The 23642-nt window shown below is 35.7% G+C and overlaps 1 protein-coding gene across 40 annotated transcripts in view; it reads right to left on the bottom strand.

Annotated features, from left to right (window-relative positions):
• The window catches only part of EIF4G3 (eukaryotic translation initiation factor 4 gamma 3), a 378557-nt gene that overhangs the window by 72260 nt on the left and 282655 nt on the right, over window positions 1–23642 (bottom strand). For 22 of the 40 annotated variants that reach the window (XM_067015865.1, XM_067015938.1, XM_067015942.1 and 19 more), the window contains 6 exons: window positions 23282–23370; window positions 18968–19214; window positions 15239–15372; window positions 13422–13541; window positions 12701–12811; window positions 7417–7587 (listed from right to left, as the gene is read on the bottom strand). In XM_067015865.1, coding sequence (XP_066871966.1) covers window positions 7417–7587; window positions 12701–12811; window positions 13422–13541; window positions 15239–15372; window positions 18968–19214; window positions 23282–23370 — 872 coding nt within the window. The remainder of the gene's footprint in view (window positions 1–7416; window positions 7588–12700; window positions 12812–13421; window positions 13542–15238; window positions 15373–18967; window positions 19215–23281; window positions 23371–23642) is intronic. The other 18 variants (XM_067015920.1, XM_067015932.1, XM_067015747.1 and 15 more) reach the window with 1 other exon arrangement.

The following is a 23642-nucleotide window of genomic DNA, read 5'->3' as shown; positions in this document are numbered from 1 at the left end:
TAGGTATGTTTTCCACTTCACTGGTGGGACTATAATTTGGTACATTTCCAAGGGCAGTTTGGCAATGGGAACTGAAACTCCTAAAACTGCGAAGTGCCCTTTAAACCAGCAATTATACTTTCAGAAATTTATTCGTATTTAAGGATAGGTTAAAAAAAGGTTATAGCCATCATAACTTCCATCAATAACCCTTTACAGCAAATAACTTAAATGTCTTAAAATAGGAATTTGTCTACATTATGGTATAATACAAATCATGGTATAAAATAGTAGGCAGGAGTCTTTTAAAATGATGTTACAGAAACCCTCATCACATCAGAAATAGAAGCGAACTTCCTTAATGCGAAAAAGGCCATGGATAACACTACTTAATGGTGAAAGAATGAATGCTTTCCCCCTAAGATTGGGAACAAGGCAAAAATGTCTGTTCCCACCATTCCTATTCAAAATCTTACTGGAGGTCCTATTCAGTGGAATAATGCAAAGGAGAAGAACTACAGCCCATACAGATCGTAAAGGAAGAGATAAAACTCCCTATTCACAAATGATATGATTGTCTCCACAGAAAATCATAAGGCATCTATAAAAAGAGACACTAGAATTAATAAGTGAGTCTAGTAGGTTTGTAGAACACAAGTCAATATATAAAACTCAATTTTATTTTTATGTATTAGCAACAAACAACTAGAAGTTACATTTTTTAAAAGTACAATCTATAACAGCACCAAAACCATGAAGTACTCAGATAAGAATTATCAAAATATTCATAGGAGTTGTGTGATGAAACGTACAAGTCACTGATGAAAGAAATCAAGGAGAACCAAAATAAATATCTATATCATGTTCATGTATTAGAAGACTCATTACTGTTAAGTTGCCAGTTTTCTCCGAAGAGACCTACAGATTTACACAACCGACATAAAAATCCTAATAGGTTTTTAGGGGGGCGGGGCGCAGGGTGGGGGCGGGGGAGTAGAAATCAAGAAGCTGATTCTACAATTTAAATGGAAAAACAAAAAACTATAATAGCTTAACAATTTTGAAAAATAACAAAATGTGGAAGACTCCTACAACCTAATTTCAACATTTACTATATACATGAAGCTACTATGCATAGACAGTGTGATACTGGCCAGAGGACAGACACACAGATCACTGGAACAGAATGAAAAGCCTAGAAACAAGATTCATGCATATGTGATGAATTGATTTTCAACAAAGGTACAAAGGAAATTCAATGGAGAAAGGATAGTCTTTTCAACAAATGGTGCTGGAACAACTTGAATATCCATAGCAAAAAATAATTTTAAAAAAAGAATTTTGATTCACACCTTGCATATAACACAAAAATTAACTAAAACTGGATCACAGACCAAAATGTGAAACCCAAAACTAAAAACTTCTAGAACAGAACAAAGGACAAAGCTTTCTATTCTTGTATGCAAAGACTTTTTAGGTAAGACAGCAAAAGCACAACGTATGAATGAAAACACTGATAAATTGAGCATCATCGAAGTTAAAAACTTCTACTTGGCCAAAGGCACTATTAAGAGAATGAAAAGACAAACCACAGACTGGGAGAAAATTTTTGCAAAATACACATTTGATAAAGGATTTATATCCAGAGTTAAAAAAAAAAAAACCTCTCAAAACTCAATGATAAGACAGCACACCAACCAATGAAACAGGCAAAAAGATATAAACAAAATTTTACCAAAGAAGATACACAAATGGCAAAGAAGCACATGAAAAGATGTGCTTATTCAACATACTGGTCATTTGAGAAATGCAAATTAAAACTACAATGAGATATTATCACACATCCACTAGAATGGTTAAAATTTACAGAGCAGAAAATAGTGAGTGCTGGTGAAGACTGAATTATTGAAACTCTCATGCCTTGCCAGTAACATCCTGGAAAACAGTTTGGTATTTTCTAATAAACTTAAACCTATGTTTAGCATACAACTCACTGATCCCACAGCTAGGAATCTACCCCAAAGAAACAAAAACATATGTTCACACAAATCCTATATGTGAACGTTCATAGCAGTTTTATTCATAACTGCTAAAACCTGGAAACTGTTTACCCTGTGAATGGATCCAGTAATAAAAAAGAATAACCTAATAATACACGTAATATTATGGATGAATATCAAATGTATATGCTGAGTAAAGGAAGCTTTATTCAGAATGATTCCATTTAAATGACATTCTGGAAAAGGCAACATTATAGGAACAAACATACGGCTGACGGCCAGAGGTTGGCATGGGCGGGAGAGGATGAATACAAAGCGGTGCATGAAGATTTCAGGGGGCTGATGGAAATGTTCTGTATCTTGACTGTGGTGGTAGTTACATGACTGTGTGTGTGTGTGTGTGTGTGTGTCAACAATTATAAAACTATACACAAAAAAGTAAATTTTACTAAATGTAACTTATGCCTCAGTAAAAATATGAAGTTGTAAAAATCTATGAAATCATGATATAATAACCTGGAAAGTCCTATAAAATGTTTTGTCTGATCCCTATATAATTTATATCGGAATACAAGGATTTTTAGAGTATGTACCCCTATGTCAACAGTTTTCTCTAGGCAGAAGATAGTAAATAAATTTTTTAAAAATTATACTATCAACTTTTTAAGAAATGAATCAGTCTCACTTTTATAAAGAAAAAATTTTTTTTCAAGTTTATTAGAGACGGGGGAGTCATTGCACTTCTCTAAATTGCCTGTATCAGCTGAGACAGTATCATTTAGGTCTAAAACTTTAATCTGTGCTTTACATAAAAACAAAATAAAATAAAAACAAAACCCAGCCTTCAGATCTTCAAATATATCAGCAGATAATTTAAGCTTATAAAAACAGGATAATAAAAAGGTCATTTATTGAAGTAACGTACAGCAAGTGACTACAGTTCATAATACTCTGTTGCGGGACTTCCCTGGTGACAAAGTGCCTAAGAATCCACCTGCCAATGCAGGGGACACGGAGTCGATCCCTGGTCTGGGAAGATTCCACAAGTCACGAAGCAACTATGCCTGAGCCCACGTGCCACAACTACTGAAGCCTGCAGCCTAGAGCCCATGCTCTGCAACAAGAGAAGCCACCGCAATGAGAAGCCTGTGCACTGCAATGAAGAGCAGCCACTGTTTGCTGCAACCTGAGAAAGCTCTCACACAGCAGTGAAGACCCATCGAGCCAAAAATAAATAAATTTATTTTTTAAAAAAATACTGTGTTGCAAATATCCTATGATATGGCTTATATGTGGAATCTAAAAAAAAAGGTACAAATGAACTTATTTACAAAACAGAAACAGTCACAGATGTAGAAAACAAATTTATGGTTATCAGGGGAGAAAGGGAGGGAGGGATAAATTGGGAGATTGGGATTAACATATACACAGTATTATATATAAAACAGATAACTAATAAGGAACTACTGTACAGCACAGGGAACTCTACTTAGTACTCTTCAATGACCTATATGGAAAAAGAATCTAAAAAAGTGTGGATATATGTATACATATAACCGATTCACTTTGCTGTACACCTGAAACTAACACAACATTGTAAATCACCTATACTCCAATAAAAATTTAAAAAACAAGAAAAAAAAAATACTGTGCTGCATATTTGAAAAGTTCTTATCCCAAGAAAAAAAATTTTGTAATTCTGCATGATGATGCATGTTAATCAGACTAATCGTGGTGATCATCTTGCAATATTTATACAAATATTGAATCATTATGTTGTACATGTGAAACTAATAATGTTCTGTGTCAATTTATACCTCAATTTTAAAAAGAAGGAAATCTCCAGCATCAAAAAACAACAAAAAATTGAATGAAAATAAATGAAAAAAAATAAAATGAAAAAAATAAAAAGAAAATCATTTATTCATTATAACTGAATATCTATTTGATGCTCCCAAAATTTTGTATTAAGTACAAATGAAGCATAAGGCACAGTAATCAAAATCATTAAAATTTAGCTGCAAAGACAAGAAAGTTACAAGAGAAATGATACAGCAAAGCACAAAATTGATTAGAAGCCAGAGAAGAGAGTCATTTAGGTACAAGAGAGGTCAGAGGCAATGGGTTAGTCAGGAAATACCTTTAGAAGGAAATGAGAATAGGGCCAGATTATGAAGGGCAGAAAAAGCTGGCTAAATGAAAAAAAGGGGGAGAAGACATTTTAGGAAGGAGAAAATATTTTAGGAAGGAATTGTTATTGAGGCTCTTCTATTTCAGGAATAGAAAACAACAAGGAAAGATCAGAGGATTAGGGACTTCCCTGATAGTGCAGTGGTTAAGACCCTGTGCTCCTAATGCAGGGGCCCCAGGCTCGATCCCTGGTCAGGGAACTAGATCCCACATGCATGCTGCACCTAGAGTTTGCATGCCACAACTAAGGAGCCCGACTGCCACAACTAAGACAGTGCAACCAAATAAATAATAAGTAAATAAATATTTTTAAAAACCAAAACAGATCAGAGGACTACTGTGCACTAGTTGGGAGAAAAAATGATAGGACTTAAATGATAGATTAAAAGCTAGAGTGAAGAGATAAAAATCAGCCTCTCAGGTACATGAGTCAGGCAGCAGCAGTGGGAATACTCTATCAAGAGAAGAAAGATGAAGCAGGGAACCCCAGCAGTGGAACCCCAGCAGCAGTGTATGTATGTTGAAGTAGTCTAGACATGTCATTAGCAATGATTTCCTAGAAATGTTTCAAGGAAAAGATTAAATCTTATGATACAGGAAAAATAAGGTCATTGGTAGTCATTCATAATGTTGTTATAAATACAGTGGTAGGAACAAAAGTCAGGGTGAATGAGTTTTCTGGAAGTGGAGGCAACAATAAAACTGTTGTTTTGACAAAAGGGAAGAAATAGAATAACAAGTAGCAGGAGCAGCAGGTCAACATGGGGAATACCTGTGCAGAGGAGAAGAATAAAAACACACAAAAGAGGGGGAATGAAGCAAAGATGTTCTGTATTAAGAAGAAAAAGTGTCAAGAAAAAGGAGGTTGTATTGGCCCTGAAAAAGAAGTCTATTAATCCTGCACTGTATTTGCTCTTATCTATTCACTAAAGAAAACTTAGCTAATTAATGACATCTTGAAGTCAGTATAATTATTCTTCTGTTTCTGAAATTAATAATGGAGAGAACTTGATCAGAATAGCCATCACTAAAAAGTCTACAAATAACAAATGCTGGAGAGGGTGTGGAGAAAAGGGAACCCTCCTACACTTTTGGTGGGAATGTAAACTGGTGCAGCCACTATGGAAAACAGTATGGATGTTCCTTAAAAAATTAAAAATAGAATAGCCTTATGATCCAGCAATTCCACTCCTGGGCATATATCCAGACAAAACTATAATTGGAAAAGATACATGCACCCCCAATGTTCATAGCAGCATTATTTACAATAGCCAAGATATGGAAACAACCTAAATGTCCATCGACAGATGAACGGATAAAGAAGATGTGAGATCTATATGTATATATATAATGGAATACTACTCAGCCATAAAAAAGAATGAAAGAATGCCATTTGCAGCAACATGGATGGACCTAGAGATTACCATACTAAGTGAAGTAAGTCAGAAAGAGAAAGACAAATACCATATGACATCACTTATATGATGTAGAATCTAAAATATGACACAAATGCACTTACCTAAAAAACAGAAACAGACTCACAGACATAGAAAACAAATTTATGGTTACAAAAGGGGAAAGGGGGTGGGGAAGGGATAAATTAGAGTTTGGAATTAGCAGATACACACTACTATATATAAAATAGATAAACCACAAGGTCCTACTGTATAGCACAGGGAACTATATTCAATACCCTATAATAAACCATAAGGGAAAAGAATATGAAAAAGAATATATGTATGATACACACACACACATATATATGAGTCATTTTGCTGTATACTAGAAACTAACACAACATTGTAAATCAACTATACTTCAATAAAAAATTTTTTAAAATATCATGGGGAGAATTCTGTTACAGAGTAAAGAGGCAGATTACAAGTCACAACAAACGTACTGTTCAGTAACTACACCACTGTGAGTAACAATCTCTTAAAGCTTCAGTTTCTTCTAGGAAGAAGAAAAAAGAGACAATATCTATTCCTTTCTTCTTAGGAGTTGTAAGAATCTAATGAAATAAGGCACTAATACAAGTGCCTTAAATACTAAAACAAGATCTTTTCGTCTTCAACGATAAAGATTTAGCAGGAATTTTAACTATCTTTGCAAACCTTTTAGGTCCCTACTCATTAAGTAATTCTCAGAGGGACTGGAGGGAGGGATGTAGAAGATGCTTTTAAAAAAAAAAAAAAGGTTGAGATACATTGAGACGAAATGGAGGAAAGATTAGGTACTTGATTTTAGTGAATCTGGAGAAGGATTTACTTAGGGACAAATGTCTGGGGCAATTACTAAAAAGATGAACCAAGGCAAGCAGCCAATTAAGGTTGGACAACATGGCTTTGTGTTGGATCAGTTCATCTTGGTCCTGACTTTGTATGAACAACTTTCCTGGTTAGCATATTGTTTAACAAGTATTTATTGAGTATCTACTATGTATGAGGGTCTGTGTGTGCTCAATCAAAATCGGGATTTGTAAGGCACATCTCTTTCCCGGGAACATTATCACACTAAGTACATAACTGGGCTCCAGGAACCGGCCAAGTGCTTTATATTGCTTCATTTAATCTTCACAATGCCCTATGAGGCACATTATATTAGCATCTTAATTAGTATCAAATTAGTATCTTAATTAGTATCAAAAACATCCAAAGGATATAATAGAGGTAACCCAGGGATAGGAACTGGCATTGTGTGTACAGCAAAAGATGAATAGAGACTTCGTATAATTTGACACACAAAAATAATTTTGTGTGGATTAAAGGAATTCATTCAATTTACCCTAAGGAGTTCTGAGGGCAGGATATGTACAGAAAGATGCACAGACTTCAATTTTATTACAAAGGACTATGAAGAAGATGGGTTTCTAAATTCTAACTTATTAGAAATGAAACATAAAGCAATATACTTACTAGACTAGCACAGGGTAATGACTGAGAATCTAAAAACACATTTTCAAGAAAAGCAAATATTGATTTCAACCTGACTGATAGAATTCTATGATATATGACCCCTCTAAATATAGTGTCTGTTTTGAAAAGCACACAGAATGCAATTTCAAGAGAAAACACTAGGTGGCTGGCATTCATGATAGCTTTTAGAATAATGCTTGTAATAAGAAAAAAATCAGAAAAAAATCTTAAACTAAAATCTCTACATATATTATAATAACAGGGCAAAAAGACAAATTAAAACAATATCATTATAATTCCAAAACAATGTTAGAGTGTGCTTCTGTTCTCACCTGGGTTTTAATGTTTTCAGGATCCTCGGCTTGGCTGTCTCGTTTTTGGCTGGGCTTCCAGGCGTTCTCTGCCTTTTTCAGGTGCACGTCTTCTTTTACAGAGACTGTGATGATCTTTCTGGGTTCTCTTCGCTGTCCAGGTTGAGATCTCCGTGGTCCAACATTCAACAACTAGGACAAGAATATTTTTTATAATATTGACACAGAGTACTTACAATTTACTGTCTCTGCTGTGCTGCTTAAGTCAGGACTGATGAACACACCAAACACTCTGGATGCAAAGATGGGTACTAGGCATTTAATTTAGATGTGATCTTGTTTTTGGAGGGGGATGTCTTAGAACACCACCACTACAATTTTTGACCATGAAATCCTAAATGAGATAACTAAAGTGAAGGAAAATTATGTTTAATAAAGCTGTTATTCCTAACAAAAAAGACTACCCTTAACTGAAGCATCTTCTTCTTTTTTTTTTTAATTAGTTATGTGACTTGGGACTGGTCACTTGAACAATTACAAAACTTCACAGGCAGAAATCATCACAGTTACAAATCTGCTTCAAAAACTGGGTCTCTAGACTTCATGTGAAATGCAAATACACCTTACCATGAAAATTATCTATAGCACAGACACCCAGCCTGACTGTAGATCTTAATGGATCCCTCAAAGTTTGCTGGGTCAGAAATACTAACACAAGTCTTCCTTCTATTACTAATGAAATCCAACTAAATTGCTCTCTGAAAAAAATGTCTTCCTTTCTTTGTCAGCTCTTTGTTCCTTCTAGAGTCCCACTATACTCATTCTGTTAAAACCAATATATGTTAGCATGTCACACTGGCCAACAAATTAAAAATTGTTACTGTAAGAGCAATGGTAAGTTAAAAGTTGTATTCTGTGTATTAAAATATTCATAATAGTTGCTACCCTAAATGTTTGGAAATACTTTTTCATGATTAAATATTTGGGATGATAGTAAGTTCTGCTCCTCCCAGTTCTGTAGCATATTGACAGCCTTTTACTTTTTCTAACATGTCCTTCTCTAAACGATGAGTAAATATTGCAATTAGGTTTCAAGAGGAAAGAAAAAAAAACTTCACACAAGACATATAGACCAGAATCATACCTCACTTAATGTCCCAACACTACCCTTTAAGTAGAAACTTAAAGGTCACACTTTACATATAAAGCCACATTCTAAGAGACATGATCTTGAGGTCTTTGATAAGCTTCAAAGCCTTTACACATGACTTATCTCAGAATTAATTATTCTCTTACCCTTTACCATCTGCCCTAATTAGAAATAGCAGTATCAAGGATGTATCAGGATCAAATCTTAGAATTTCTGGACAATACACAGCAATCTTGTCAAATACATCCAGCTAAGGACTTGGTACTGATGATATGATCTTAAGACTATTTCATAAACATGAAAAAGCTGAGGTCAAATAAACCCAGAGGTACCACTCATGGTATAACTGAGAGAGAACTAAAGAGGATCATCATACTAGAAAAGTACCAACAGGGAACAACTGCTAAACCAGACAGTACTGAAACCTTGATATGGTAGCTCAGGCAAAAGAATTCTGTTAAGAAAAGGTAGTAAACCATGTATTGTCTGGTTCTTATAATTCAGCATACATTCTAGTGCTAATTCATGTGGGTTACTATCTTTTTCAATGTTTGGATAAAATTCAAAGATCACAAGACATTTAACTTAATCAATGCATCTGCACATAAAAATTTGTCAAGAACAAAGATTGGTGGGTGTAATAAAAGGTAATTATGTCAAAATCATGTAAGAGCCATAGTATAATCTGTGGATACAATTTGAATCATGTTTGAATAAAGTTAGAAAACGTCCAATTCCCAAAAAATACTGCAAACACCAATGAATGTTTGAGATTTCTAAAAAGTAAATATGATTTATGCTACAAGTCTTTACCTGCCCCAAGACAGGTAATATGAGTAATATGAGTGAATTTCAAATGAGCAGCATAGAGATGTGAGAAATATTACTAAATAGATAACAACAGTGTTTCAAAGGGAAAAAAGTTGTGAAAAGATAATATAAACTGTCAGTCTAGGATTTAAAAATTGAAATTATAATCCATGTGTAACCTTCCAAGACAAATTTAACTTTATCTGTATCTCTGGATAAAACTAAGATAGATACTGTTCACAAATATTTACCTAAGTATACTGAGTCCTCAACAGATTACTATTCTTATAAATGCTTAACATGCTTGTTTAATTAATCTCTAACATTCTTATGTTTATACTCTGAGAATGTTTATACTCTGAGAATGATTCACTGTCTGGTGAAGTGGAGAAAAGAGGCAGATGAGAAGACAAAAGAATTGTGGACTCTTGAATATAATTCTGCTACTTATGAGCAAAGTTACTGTGAGCAAGTCTCAACTTTGTTGAACTTAAACTTTCTCACATATTAAATGCTTATCTTACCTACAAGTTATTACAAGGATCACAGGATACAATAAGGCATGTAAAAGGACCTTAAAAACTAGGTACAATATCAAGTATTATCATCAATACCAAAAGAAAAAAAGAAACTTTTAAAAAGGTGATATATAGACTGGTATAATTACCTTTAAACATTTTGTGTCCTTCGTGTGTGTGTGAAAAACTTAATATATAATTGTCAGATTTACAGTATCTTTCAAAAGTTGCACCATATGTAACGAATGACTTATTTACTAAATACAAACAAAATCTAGGATCCTGTGCTGAGAGTTATGGAATATATATAAAGAAATAAAGCCTGTTTTCTTTGCTTGAAGGACAATCCTGACTGATGACTAGAAGAGGAACTTTGAGGTATAATGTGTGCAGGGTCCACAAATGTCAAAACTAAAATGAAGTGACAAAATTTGAGGCTAACTAGTGAGCCACAATTTTTTTCAGGTGAGCTAAAAAATTTAAAATTTTTTACCCACTCTTTTTCTCAAATGTATTAAATAAGAAACTATACACATCTCTGCTGCAGAATTTAATATACATTGCTCCTATCTCACTCAGAGACTGTAAACTCAAACTCTTCTGCTTACCTGGATAACTAAAGAAAATAGGACCAATATTCATTCGAGCATTTTTTAAAGAGGGATAACCAAGGGTCCCTTTAAGAGAGAGGGAAGGATGATATGAGCTTAGGAAACCTCTTTGCACCTAGGATTTTTATAACAGCTCAGTGAATCTCAAAGCTAGTTAAAATGAACATGAGTGGCAAGTTACTAATCTAGGTCCACAGCCCCTTTCTCAATACATTTCTTCTGGGGCACTTTCTGTGATGTCCACCAACAGACTACTATTAAAATTAACACCACAATAGCCAAGTAATTTGATTTTTAAAAAACTAGAGGGATGATACTGCCTGGTGCTTCCAACAGATATACACTTAACGGTCCATCAAAAGACCTACCTTTATGTTTAAAAATTGTATGTAACTAATTGTATATGACGCTAAAACAATTGCTACACCTTAAAAATATTTTATAACAAGTCTGTTGCAGGAAAGTTTATACCAGGAGTCCTGGAAAATTAAGCTATTCTAAGAAGCATACTTAGTAGATCTTAACATCTTTGCATGGTAATTATTTATAAGCCAATTTGGAAGCTGTATGGAACCAGAAACTATGAAGAGTAGGGCTGCTGGTTTTTTCCAAGCAGCATTACTGATTGTTCCTTTATATTATATATAATATAAAGGATATGCATAATACATATCCTTTAAAATCCCCATCTTTATCTTCACCAATATACCAAGGTAAGCTGGACAAATTAACATGGAGAATGTTTGTTTGCTATGGGAGATGTTGGAAGAATAATTACTTGCATTAAGACTTAACATATTAATATTACCCTGATTAATCAAAATAATTCCACTTAAAAATTAGCTTGTGGCACATGACAAAGCTATGCAAAGAAAATGAGTTAAACAAAGCGCATTTTTTTGGAGACACTACAAATTATTGATAATGGCTCATTTCCTGTCACATTACTTTGCACCAAATAACCCATTTATCTGATATATGCAGGCACATAAATTACTGGGCAAACCATACATTGTGATAGTTACTTTTAAAACTCCTTTTCTAATTTCAGTATTTTGAGAGATATAGTTACTCTTAATTCATAGTATTTCCTTTATGCTATACCTGATTATTAGACAATAGCAAGCTGATAATGAAAAGTGACAGTATACACGGGAAGAGGAGATGCCGGAATTCACATCTTCTGTGACTAACATATGAACACAATTGAGCAACATGATAACCACAGATATTAACCAGGGAAAAATCAAAATGGCATCAACATTATTTCAAATGTTTGGCAAAACAAAAATATAAACCGAAACCAAAACTAAAACAAACGTTAACAAATGTAAATTTAACCCACCAACAAGGGAAATAATGCTGAAAAACAAGGTATAAAATGGTTTCTAGCAAACGGCTTTCTAAGACTCTCTGGTGTGGAAATAAAAAAATTTAGAAAAAATTTTAATTTGGTCTTTAGAGAAATTAGATAAACATTAAATTTCAACCCTGTGTGAGAACAGAATATTATACACACAGAGGTCTTTAAGATGGTGATGCTCAATAAAAAGTATGCTTCAAATTAAGATTTTCTGTAGGTTTTACTGTATAACGCCTCCAACACGGTGTAGACCTTCAAGTATTTTTCAGTCAGTGTTTGGCTGCAGGCAAATAATTCAAATGTCTACCAAGTGTCATTTGTTTTCAGACAGTGTAGTCCTATTTCAAAGCAGGTTTCAAAAGTTGCCATTCGAGAAATAAAAAGGTGATGGGGAAATAAAAATTGTCACCTTATATAAAAATATTTTTACCAACATAAAATAAAGTAGTGTAAACAGGGTGATCCACAAATGTACATCAAACCCCAAGCTCCTTCAGAATTTCAGATTAAGTGTTCTCTATGCCATTCCAACTTGGGAAAAAGAGGTATTCACATCCCTGGCAACTTTACCCCATGCTTTCTGTAAGTCTACCAAGCACGGAGGAGGCAGAGCCTGCCAAACTCTGCACAGTGCAGTGCCCCAGCACCACTCCATCGGTGACGCCACTTCCACCGCTGAAGAGCCTGCCACTGGGGGTGTAAAGGCAACGTGCAGTTTACCAACTGCACTCTCTTGTACATCTCACTTTTTCATATTTTGACTTCACAACCTACAGTAAATGAGAAGAGAAAAACAGAAAATATAACACCACAGACTACTGTTTTGTTTGTTTGTTTTAAAGATTCAGCACACCCCTAGAGGCAGGCTCTTCAGGGGTGGGTGAGACTTCTCCAGTGGAGTGCAAGTTGGGGCTTTGCTCTGTTCCAGAATTGGCAATCCATGCCTGCTCTGCACTTTGCAAATCTGTAGAAACAAAGACAAAGAGATGACCATTAACTGAATGTCATCAGAGATCTCTAGTATACATATCAGGACACCTCAAGACAGAAAAGGAATCCTATTCAAGGTTGGCTCTATTTTTAACCCATTTGCAGGTCTTTTCAACTGCAAAAATAGGAAAAAAAAAAATCGAGATCAAATTAATGCAGACCAGCTTCTTTCAAGTAAAAACAACTCAAGTGTATTCTTTTTTTTTTTTTTGCGGTATGCGGGCCTCTCACTGTTGTGGCCTCTCCCGTTGCGGAGCACAGGCTCCGGACGCGCAGGCCCAGCGGCCATGGCTCACGGGCTTAGTTGCTCCGCGGCATGTGGGATCTTCCCGGACCAGGGCACGAACCCGTGTCTCCTGCATCGGCAGGCGGATTCTCAACCACTGCGCCACCAGGGAAGCCCCAAGTGTATTCTTTATTTGTTTTGATATTAGTATGGAAAGGATAGTCTTCGCCTCTTCTACTTCTTCTTCTTGGTTAGAAGAATCAAGAATAAAAGCTGCTTGCTCTCTTGCCATTAGACAAGATGACATGAAGTCTATGACAGTGTCTAACTAACTGGGTTGTAGGGAACTTGCACTTACAGGTACACCTCTTCCACCAGGGGCTTGCCTTCCAAAATCTGCAAAGGCTGGAGTAAAGTCTGGTCCTCGAGGTAAAATCCGAGGATCCAGAGTTCGCATTGGCAATTTGGGTTGGTTGATCTGCACAAAGAAACAAAGGAAAGCTTAACACAAGTTCCAGAGCATTCAGTGCCATGAAGATAAAAACTTAGACTGAAAAGTTATGTCAGATGAAAAGACAAGCACTGGCTTTTTGAGCCAGTGGGAGTCCAATCTGAATCCTGATAGATTCTCCTGGGCTAGCCACAGAGCCCTTAGTCAACAATGGTTTTTTGGTTCCCTGGGAATGATTAGGCGTACAATTCCCAAGGGGAGGCTAGACAATCAGTGGACTGGTTCACTAGACACTTAGGACCAGTAGAATGGCTCAAGACAAGCTATTTTGAGAACTTATAAACTAGGGCCAAATTTTGGTACCTTTTCCCAGGATCATCAAAGCACTTGCCTCTAAGAAACCTGATGTTGCTCCTTTTGGTTTTGATGCTGTTGACTTATGGTTAGTAAAGGATGTATTTTGAGTGGACAACAAATCTCAAAAGGAGATAAGTTTCACGTATGATGACTCATTTAATTTTCTTTTTTTGGTTGCACCGTGCCCCTTGCGGGATCTTAGTTCCCTGACCAGGGACTGAACCTGGGCCCTGGCAATGAAAGTGCCAAGTCCTAACCACTGGACTGCCAGGGAATTTCCTATGATGACTCAGTTAAAATCTCACTTTGTCTGCCATGTTAATCGGAGATATCTGGCTTTGTATAGGCATATAATGTGACTATAGACTCAGCAAAGCTAAGAAATCAACTCATGATTGGCCAAAGTCAGAAACAGATAAGGCAGGAAGACAGGAAGGAATATCTTCTAAGATGATAATCTAATTCAGTGGGTATAACAAAACTTGCCCTCTGAGGTACTGAAGTAGTTTCAAATTAGTACCACCAATCATTCAACTGTCCTCACGTTAGTACCTAACAGAGAGGACTCAGCAAGAGAAATAAAAAGATCTGTTGCTATAACAGAATAAAATAATATAAATAAGGTCTGGAAAAGCAGCTGCTGGAAATCCCAATAAGAACTGGATCTCATTCTGTAACAAAGTTACCATCTACACTTTAATTAGGGATTAACAGTTCCTCTATAAAATGAGAGCTTAGTCACCAGAACTGGTTCATCATTGATTTACATGAAATTATTTGGGCAGATATACACCTGACTTTACATCTTTTAATTTAATAAACAGATGAAATAAACACTGACTGGACTAATTTTCTGTGTGCACCATTAAGAACAGATGTAAAGAGAAAGGGTGCCTATTTATTTGCACAGGTTAAAAACTAATCCTCCTATAAGTATCTCTTAGGGAAATTTTGAGTTATACACTATTTGAATTATGTTAACTCCCACTTAAGTTTGATCTGCCAAATACTTTCCTAGGTTTCTGACCTAACCTCAATACCATTCTAATTCCCTACTGATGTTTTAGAACAGTGGGGAAAGATAGGTATATTAGCCCAACAGACATAGTTTCTACCACATCACTAGGAAACAGCCATAATAAGCTGACAATAAATTTTAAAACTTTACCCCTCAAATATGAGCCAAACCCCACAATTACTGTAATGTATAATAAACCCAAAACCCAACAATGCTTAATTAAACATTTAATTCAAATGCCATTTGGTCTAACAATTTCTAAGAATTGCTCACACGTCACATGTTTGCACTGATAGTTAAAAACAGTTCCCACCAAAAAGACATAGCTTTCTCTGAGTGCTCAGCTTACCTTGTCAAGAACCACATCACTGATGGGAGGCAGGCCCTCTGGTTTCTGAATACATGCTGGCATGAACTGGAAATCCAGCAAAAACTCCCTGTCATACTGCTTCTTGCCTTCAGTATCAGCAGGCTTCCAGGATTCTAAAAAGAGGAATGCAGGCAGACAACTGTCTATAAGGTCATTACATGTATATCCAGTAAGAGTATAAGCTGATTGCAATATTTTACTTTATCTCATCAGATACAAACAAAGCCACCAAGGAAACACTGAGCTTCAGTCAGAAAATGTCATATATACCAAAATGTTTATTGCAGCTCTATTTACGATAGCCAGGACATGGAAGCAACCTAAGTGCCCATCAACAGATGAATGGATAAGGAAGATGTGGCACATATATACAATGGAATATTACTCAGCCATAAAAAGAAATGAAATGGAGTTATTTGTAATGAGGTGGATAGACCTGGAGTCTGTCATACAGAGTGAAGTAAGTCAGAAGGAGAAAAACAAATACCGTATGCTAACACATATATATGGAATCTAAAAAAAAAAAAAAATGTCATGAAGAGATTAGTGGTAGGATGGGAATAAAACACAGACCTACTAGAGCATGGACTTGAGGATATGGGGAGGGGGAAGGGTAAGCTGTGACGAAGTGAGAGAGTGGCAGGGACATATACACACTACCAAATGTAAATTAGACAGCTAGTGGGAAGCTGCCGCATAGCACAGGGAGTTCACCTCTGTACTTTGTGACCACCTAGAGGGGTGGGATAGGGAGGGGGGGAGGGAGGGTGACACAAGAGGGAAGAGTTATGGGAACATATGTATATGTATAACTGATTCACTTTGTTGTAAAGGAGAAACTAACACACTATTGTAAAACAGTTATACTCAAATAAAGATGTTAAAAAAAATGTCATATAAAGATTTATTGTTATTTGTTCTTTTATCCCCTTCTGGATACCTTTGAATAGTAAAGTAATCTGAAGTAAGATGCTATAGGAACCATTTCATTTATACATTAAGCAGCCTCTGGTCAGGGACATGTAATAATCCTCATTAAATAAACTACCAAGCCTTTTTTTTAAATACCATTTTTAAAGGTTATACTCCATTTGCAGTTATTACAAAATATTGGCTCTATTCCTCATGTTGTACAATACATCCTGTAGCCTATCTTACACCCAGTAGTTTGTACATAATAATACTCTTGGTTTCCTGGAAAAGAAGGATACTTTGTATGTTCACTTGGAAATGTTACTTTGGAGGGAAAAAGAAAAAAGGTAAAAGGATGTAAAACACAAAAGCAAATAACTTATTAAAGATTCTGCAAAGTCTAAGCAGTCTATAGATTATTTTCCCTGATTACAGTTTAATCTGAAGAAAACAAAATAAGGTACTTGCTTACTGAGCCGACTAGACTGGAAAAGCACATACCCTTGTCCAAAAAGTCTTGTCACTAAACATATTCTTAGCTAATATTTTAAATATGAATTTTAAATTAGTTCTTTGCCACAGCACTTACTTTGCTACTATTATTATTGTTTCAGCTATCATTAGTCACAATCCTACTATCATTATATAAAGTTGGAGATTTTTTTTTGCAGTACACGGGTCTCTCACTGCTGTGGTCTCTCCCACCACGGAGCACAGGCTCCGGACGTGCAGGCTCCGCGGCATGTGGGATCTTCCCGGACCGGGGCATGAACCGTGTCCCCTGCATCGGCAGGCGGACTCTCAACCACTGCGCCACCAGGGAAGCCCTGGAGAATTTCTTGAAATTTTTATTGGATAATAAAAGCAATTCACAGTTTTTTCTTTTAATTAACAAAACACTCATCAAAATTAGGCCCCAGATCACTTCATGACAGGACACTGGATCCTTCTTTATATTAGTGGTTCTTAATATACAGGTCATAGACTCACTGATGGTCTGTGAGAATTTTACAGATATTTTATTACCATATTATATTTATTAAAACATATACAGTTTTATTAGGATCTAAATTTTAAATTGCTCTTTTCCTCAATTACTGCTAGTGTATATTACTGGGGCAAAGGGCAGTTAGTTGATCAATATAGTTAGGGTCTATAGTTGTGCACTTTTTCCTTGCAAAACTAAAGGATAAAAATATAATTTAGGGCTTCCCTGGTGGCGCAGTGGTTGAGAGCCCACCTGCCGATGCAGGGGACACGGGTTCGTGCCCCGTTCCGGGAAGATCCCACATGCCGCGGAGCGGCTGGGCCCATGAGCCATGGCCGCTGAGCCTGTGCATCCGAAGCCTGTGTTCCGCAACGGGAGAGGCCACAACAGTGAGAGGCCCGCGTACAGCAAAAAAAAAAAAAAAAAAAAAAAAAAAAATATATATATATATAAATATAAAATTTATACAGTCCTAAAAATGACAATAGTCCTTCAATCCCTGAACAAGGATTGGTGGCAGCCCAAGTGCTTGGCAGTATAAGCCTGGATCTTTAGAAGTGTCAGTATATTGAGCTTTAAAACTTTACCACTCAAATCTGAGCCAAACCCCAAAATTACTGTAATCTATAATAAACCCAAAACCCAACAATGCTTAATTAAACATTTAATTCAAATGCCATCTGGTCTAACGATTTCTAAGAATTGCTTAGAAATTTAAACAAAATTTACAATAGCCTAACCTTACAATGTCATAAAGCCCATTAGGAGTACAGTTCACTGGTAGTGTTTTCACTAAATATAAGTGATCAGCCAGTACATTAAGGTGGGATCGATCAATGGCTTTCAAACATTTTTGACTACAACTCACAGTAAGAAATATAGTGATTTCATGACTCTGAGCAAACACACACACATATATAAATGAAATTGAAAGTTTAAAAAACCAATATTTCCCTTAGTGCATGTAATGCACTGACAATTTTTATTCTATTCTCCTTTTTAGAAAATGTTGGTTATAACTCACTAAATTAATTTCATAACCTATTAAATGGGTTAAAACCAGAAGTTTGAAAAACACTGGTCGAGATTATTTTTGAGGCCTGATATTTTACATTCAAACACTACCTCATGCAGACGTCACTTTAGATTTGGCAGACTAAAAATTTTTTCACCTAACCCAAATTTTCTACTTTTCCCCACATGTCCACACCAAATATCCATAAATCTCAGAGTCAACCATGGTTTATATAGTATTAGGACAGAGGTTTAGTGCATTTGACGGTGTCTAAAGGTGAAAGATCCTCTAGGGTTTATCACATATTTCATAGGGCACTTCCCATATCACAGGTGCTTAATAACTTAGTCATACTTCTTCCAACTGCCTACTGGAGTTCAGCTCTACAGAGTGAGTTCTATTAACAAACTAAGTTCAAAGTTTGTGAAATGACAAGTACACTATCTCAAGGAACATGGCCATCATATCTGAAATATCTCTTTCAATTAAAATGAAAAAAATAAATTTCTCTTGTCGAATTCTACCAACCTAGCACTGATTTCCTTTGCCAGCTGCTCCTCCAATGCCAGTGAAAGCAGAATACCAGCATCAGATATCACTTCCACCAACATAGGACTCTCTGGATTTGCTAGCTACTAACGCCCGCCTGCTGATCTATTCTGTAAATATTACACTGTGATGAGCCTCTTCTTTCCATCCAATATTTCTTCATGAGGAGGCAACATTTCTCTAAGTTGCAGTAGAGTGAAGGAGAGAAGGAAAGACATACACAGGAAGACAGGGATAAACTTACCTGATTTAAATGGGAATGTGACCCCTTCACCAGAACTATCAGTGAAGCCTGAATTAGCATCTATTCCTTCACCCTCAGAAACACTCTCAGCACCATTACGTACAGGCTCAGCTTCTTCTCCATTTTCTTCCACAGTTTTCACATTTTTTAGGTCAGAGGGGTCTCTTTCAGGATGAAACCCTTGGCTCATTTTATCCTGTTCAGATTCAAGTACTTTGTCACCTGAAAGCTCCTCTTCAGCTTTAGGCTAAAGCATAAGTGAACACAGAGGTTATATTATTTTCACTGTGTGTAAATACACAGGAAGACCCACATTTATCCCCTCAAAAAGCATGGAAAAAACATGTCACTCAAGATAAGGATGTCTGTGTTCAGCATATGGTACTAAAATGGTAAGTTTATTTAAAACACTTTTCTCATTTCATGTCCTGGGATAAAGCAGACAATTCAAATGGCTACTGAAATGCTTTAACATGACTAATGAAATCTAAATATACCAAAGGTTAAAAAGGAAAGAACTGTTAATCCTTGGAACTTGATGGACATGAAAGAGTTCTAGTCAGAATCTATATCAAGCACTATTACCCTTGCCACTAAAGCTCAGCAAATATAAAAAGAAACACACTAGAAGGTATTTTTTGTGCTGTCCTCTGGCCGTGAAATAGAGTTCAATGAATAGTTTAAAGTATGTTAAGTCCCACAAAGCTGACCATTGCTCACATTTAACAAGGAGGACACTTGTTAGTTAAAATCTATTTTGTTTATTGGTTCTTAGAATTCTCTGAGATTATGACCTTGTTCAAATCATTCATGGAAAAATGCTTGGAATATACTCCCCCAGGGAGAAATCTGGGTTCCAGTGCATCCTATTTTTAAAAGGCAAAACAGAATTAAAGTTATTCACCAGATTATTTTTCACCATCTCAGTTTCAGATACAAAAAAAAAAAGTAATTCTTAAGGGCCATATCAGCCCTCAAAACTCCCTGAGGCAAAGGTCTCAATGAACTTTAAGTCTTTCTTTTTCAAAGGGAAGCACTCTGAAAACAATCCTTTGGAAGAAGCTCTCAGAGGAAACAGCAATTTACCACAAATTCCAGTGGATAAATTCACACTAGGAGAGCCAAATTAGAGGCTCTATTGAATTGGTTGAACAGAGGATGGTATAAAAGGATGTCATATACACCAGGAAGTAGTCATCCTAACTGATTTATGAAAAAAAAATTTTTAACTAAAGAGCTACAAACCCTACTTTGTTATTAAGTATTATAACAGATATGATACTAATAAATTTTCTTCTACTAAAATCAGATCATGGGGAAAAGACAATAAATTTTAAAATGTTATCAATAGAAACAGATGGTTTTTAGGCCTTGTTTCTAAAATGGAAATAAAAAGTTCATGCAAATACACTCCCTTCTCTCTCTCTCCGCCTTGTTCTTCCAACAGGAAGAACAAAGAAACCATCAAAAGAAAGACAGACATAAAAATTCCAAGAAAATAAAAGACGAAAACGATTTATTTTTATAAAACCTGGCAGAAAGTGAGGCATCTTTTATACTTTGAGAAGAAACTGGTCTACCAAGTTTGAATCATGAATTAGCAGCCTCACTTTTTCTTATTCTATACTCTACTATAGTCTAAACTCAAAACAACTTTGTAATACCACCTTATAATTAAGTACAGGTCATCAAGAAGAACTTTAATAATCTGGCATGTGAGTCTATAAATGGTACTTAAACTTATTACAGAGCAGTAAAACTACATTATACAATCATATAGAACTCTTTATTACAGATCCTGTAAAATGTGAAAAAATGCTGTTTTAGAGAAAAAATTTATTGAGTCATCTTCTCTGTACCTAAAACCACCAACAACAGACAATCTACTGGATATAAACAGAGGATGCATTACTTAGAAAGTCAATTTCTAACTGGAAAAAAAAGTATAAAGAAACTTGGTCCATGAATGACAAACCATAATTCAGAGCACAAAGAATCAATGAGGTGTTTGAGGCGCATTATTAGAAGGGATATTTTTTAAGCGAATCCACAAAAAAATTGCTGCATTGAATATTTATGATGATTATTTTTCCTTCAGCAGGATGGAGCTCTACTCAATTAGTTTGTAAATGTCTAACATTTCTTCAGTTGTTTACCCAGAAAACCAGATTGAAAAAAGAAAACACTTTATTGGCCAGACTGTCAAAGCAGAAACTTTTATAGGAACTTACTAAAACAAGAATTTAGTCGACAAAGCTGCCTGCTTAATGCACAAGTTTTTAAAGTGCTAAAAAATCAGACTGACAACTACATATGTAACGATCAATGAAATATCCTAAAAATTTAAAGTAAATTTTAGGATGCCCTGACTAACAATTTTAAGATGAATCATCCTTCAAGCTACCTTTCTAGGCTATAATTTAAAGAATTTGGTTAAGTACTTGCAATGATGTAAGAACTCAATATATAACCTAAAATACGCTGATACCTAAAACACATTATTTTAAAGGCTGAGAAAAATCTAATAAAAGAAGACCTTGATGATCAGTGAAAAATGAAGACAGTGACAACCAGTATTTACTAAACTACTCTAGTAAATGCTCAATTTTAGGAAAGACAAGGGAATAGGATTTCCGGAAAAAGTCTGTGTGCAAATGACCAAATATCTTTTTATTATACTTGTAAACTATAAGGTTAAGAAAAAAGTGATTGGTTCAAAACGAGTCCAAACAGTTCTTCTGTATGAAGAATAACAATCTAAAGCAGGTTTTAGCAAACCATGGCCCATGGGCCAAATGTGGCTCCTCACCTGTTTTTGTAGAGTGTGCAAGGTAAGGATGGTTTTTACACTTGTAATGGTGGAAAAACATTTCAAAGAAGAATATTTTATGATACGTGAATATTGTATGAGATTCATATTTCAATAAACTTTTACTGAAATACAGCCACTCATTCATTTGCACATTGTCTATGGTTGCTTTTGGGCTGCAGCAGAGTTGAGAAATTGTGACAGGGATCATATAGTCCACAAAGTCTGATAGTTACTTTGCCGTCTGGAGCGTTACAGGAAAAGTCTGTCAGCCCCGACCTGAAGATGAGGATGAATACTTGGAGGCGCAGGAGTAGTGACCTACCCTTTAATATTCAAGAATGCTGTGAAAAATAGCCACAGGGCAAAGAAACACAAGGTATAATTGAACAAAGTGAATAAATAACAGCTGAATCTAAAGAGAAACCAGTCTGGGAAGCTCTTACAGCCATACCAGGAATGTATGCGATTCCCCTGCCTCTGGAAGGTATTTTATTCTTTGTAGGAGCAACATTTTCTTGTTCAGTTGCAAAAGGAGTGTACCAACTATTTGCACCTCTATAACTTATTGCCAATTCTTACGCCCTGATAACCATAATGAAACCACTCCCATGAAACATTTTAGTGGTTGCTATGGGACTAACTGTGACATCAACAGAGCATCATGTACCAGCAATGACAGGACAGGGAGAAGTAACAAAGGGGTACTGTGAGCTGCCTGAAGCAGGTAAGAATTATAACTAGCTAGAAAAGTTTTATGAAATAAATGCATTTAAAGTTATTTTAAAGTAATTTCTACATTTTAATGTTATCATCTTAAACATTCAATGAAAATTATTTTAATAAAGTAGATATAAGAAGAGCTCAAGAAGAAAAAAGCAACATAGAGATTGTTTATATTACTCTTCATTAAAAGCTTCAGTACTTCAGACTAAGGATACTGAGATTAGAGACTATGAAATTGGCAGAGCACTCCTTAGGACTAAATCTGCTCTTGATTCTTCCTCACGTCATGTCCTGGGCCTGGTGTGTTGTATCCTACAGCGAAATCTGGCATGGCTTAGTTCAAATAGACAAACCATAAGTGAAAAGTTATATTGCTGGGATGCAGGTAAAAGACAACAGATTCAAAATCAATTTCCTTAAAATATATCTGATGATTTCCACCAGCACTGCTAACAGGTATTTGAAAATAACCCTGTTTTTGAAAAACCAGATTAGTCTTTCCATCTGCTTAATATAAGGAAAAAAATTAAACAATACTTATTTTTGCCACTTGAGAAGAGGTATTTTGAAACAGAGACAAGAATTCAATTAAATTGAACACGCTATTAACAATCTTTTAAAAATTCTGTAAATGGATTAAAAAAAAAAATCAAACCTTGAGCTTGATATATTTGCTTGGAAAACAGTATCTCAAGAAAAAGTTACAAACCCACACTTGTTTTAGGAAATGGCACCACTGTTCTGAAGATAAGCTAAAGAGATTTACTGCTGCCCCTTACCTCCGATTCTGCCTCTAACACCTCTTCACTGGTTCGGGTCCGATCTTTTGGTTTCTTCCACGTCTTTGGTGCAGTTATAGCTGTCTGAACTGAAACAGAAAAGCAGACTGCCATTACTTCCCACTGCAAAGTTTGGAAATATTAGGTCTAAATGATACCTGTGTTCAAATTTAGCAGAAAAAAAGAGGGCTTCCTCCACAATGAGGAGATAGATGGATGATAAAGTGACACACTGAGTAGCTGTGGCCCAAAGACTGCAATGGCAAATGTCTTAGGCACAAATTGGTCACATCAGTTCATATGGCCTTCAACCAGTGGCCTAAGTTCCTCCTATTTCATGGTTAGGACGTACTGAGGTACA

Source organism: Kogia breviceps, chromosome 1 (genome assembly GCF_026419965.1).
Source record: "Kogia breviceps isolate mKogBre1 chromosome 1, mKogBre1 haplotype 1, whole genome shotgun sequence".
NCBI classification, from domain to species: Eukaryota; Metazoa; Chordata; class Mammalia; order Artiodactyla; family Physeteridae; genus Kogia; species Kogia breviceps.
This window is presented reverse-complemented; position numbering and strand designations above follow the sequence as displayed.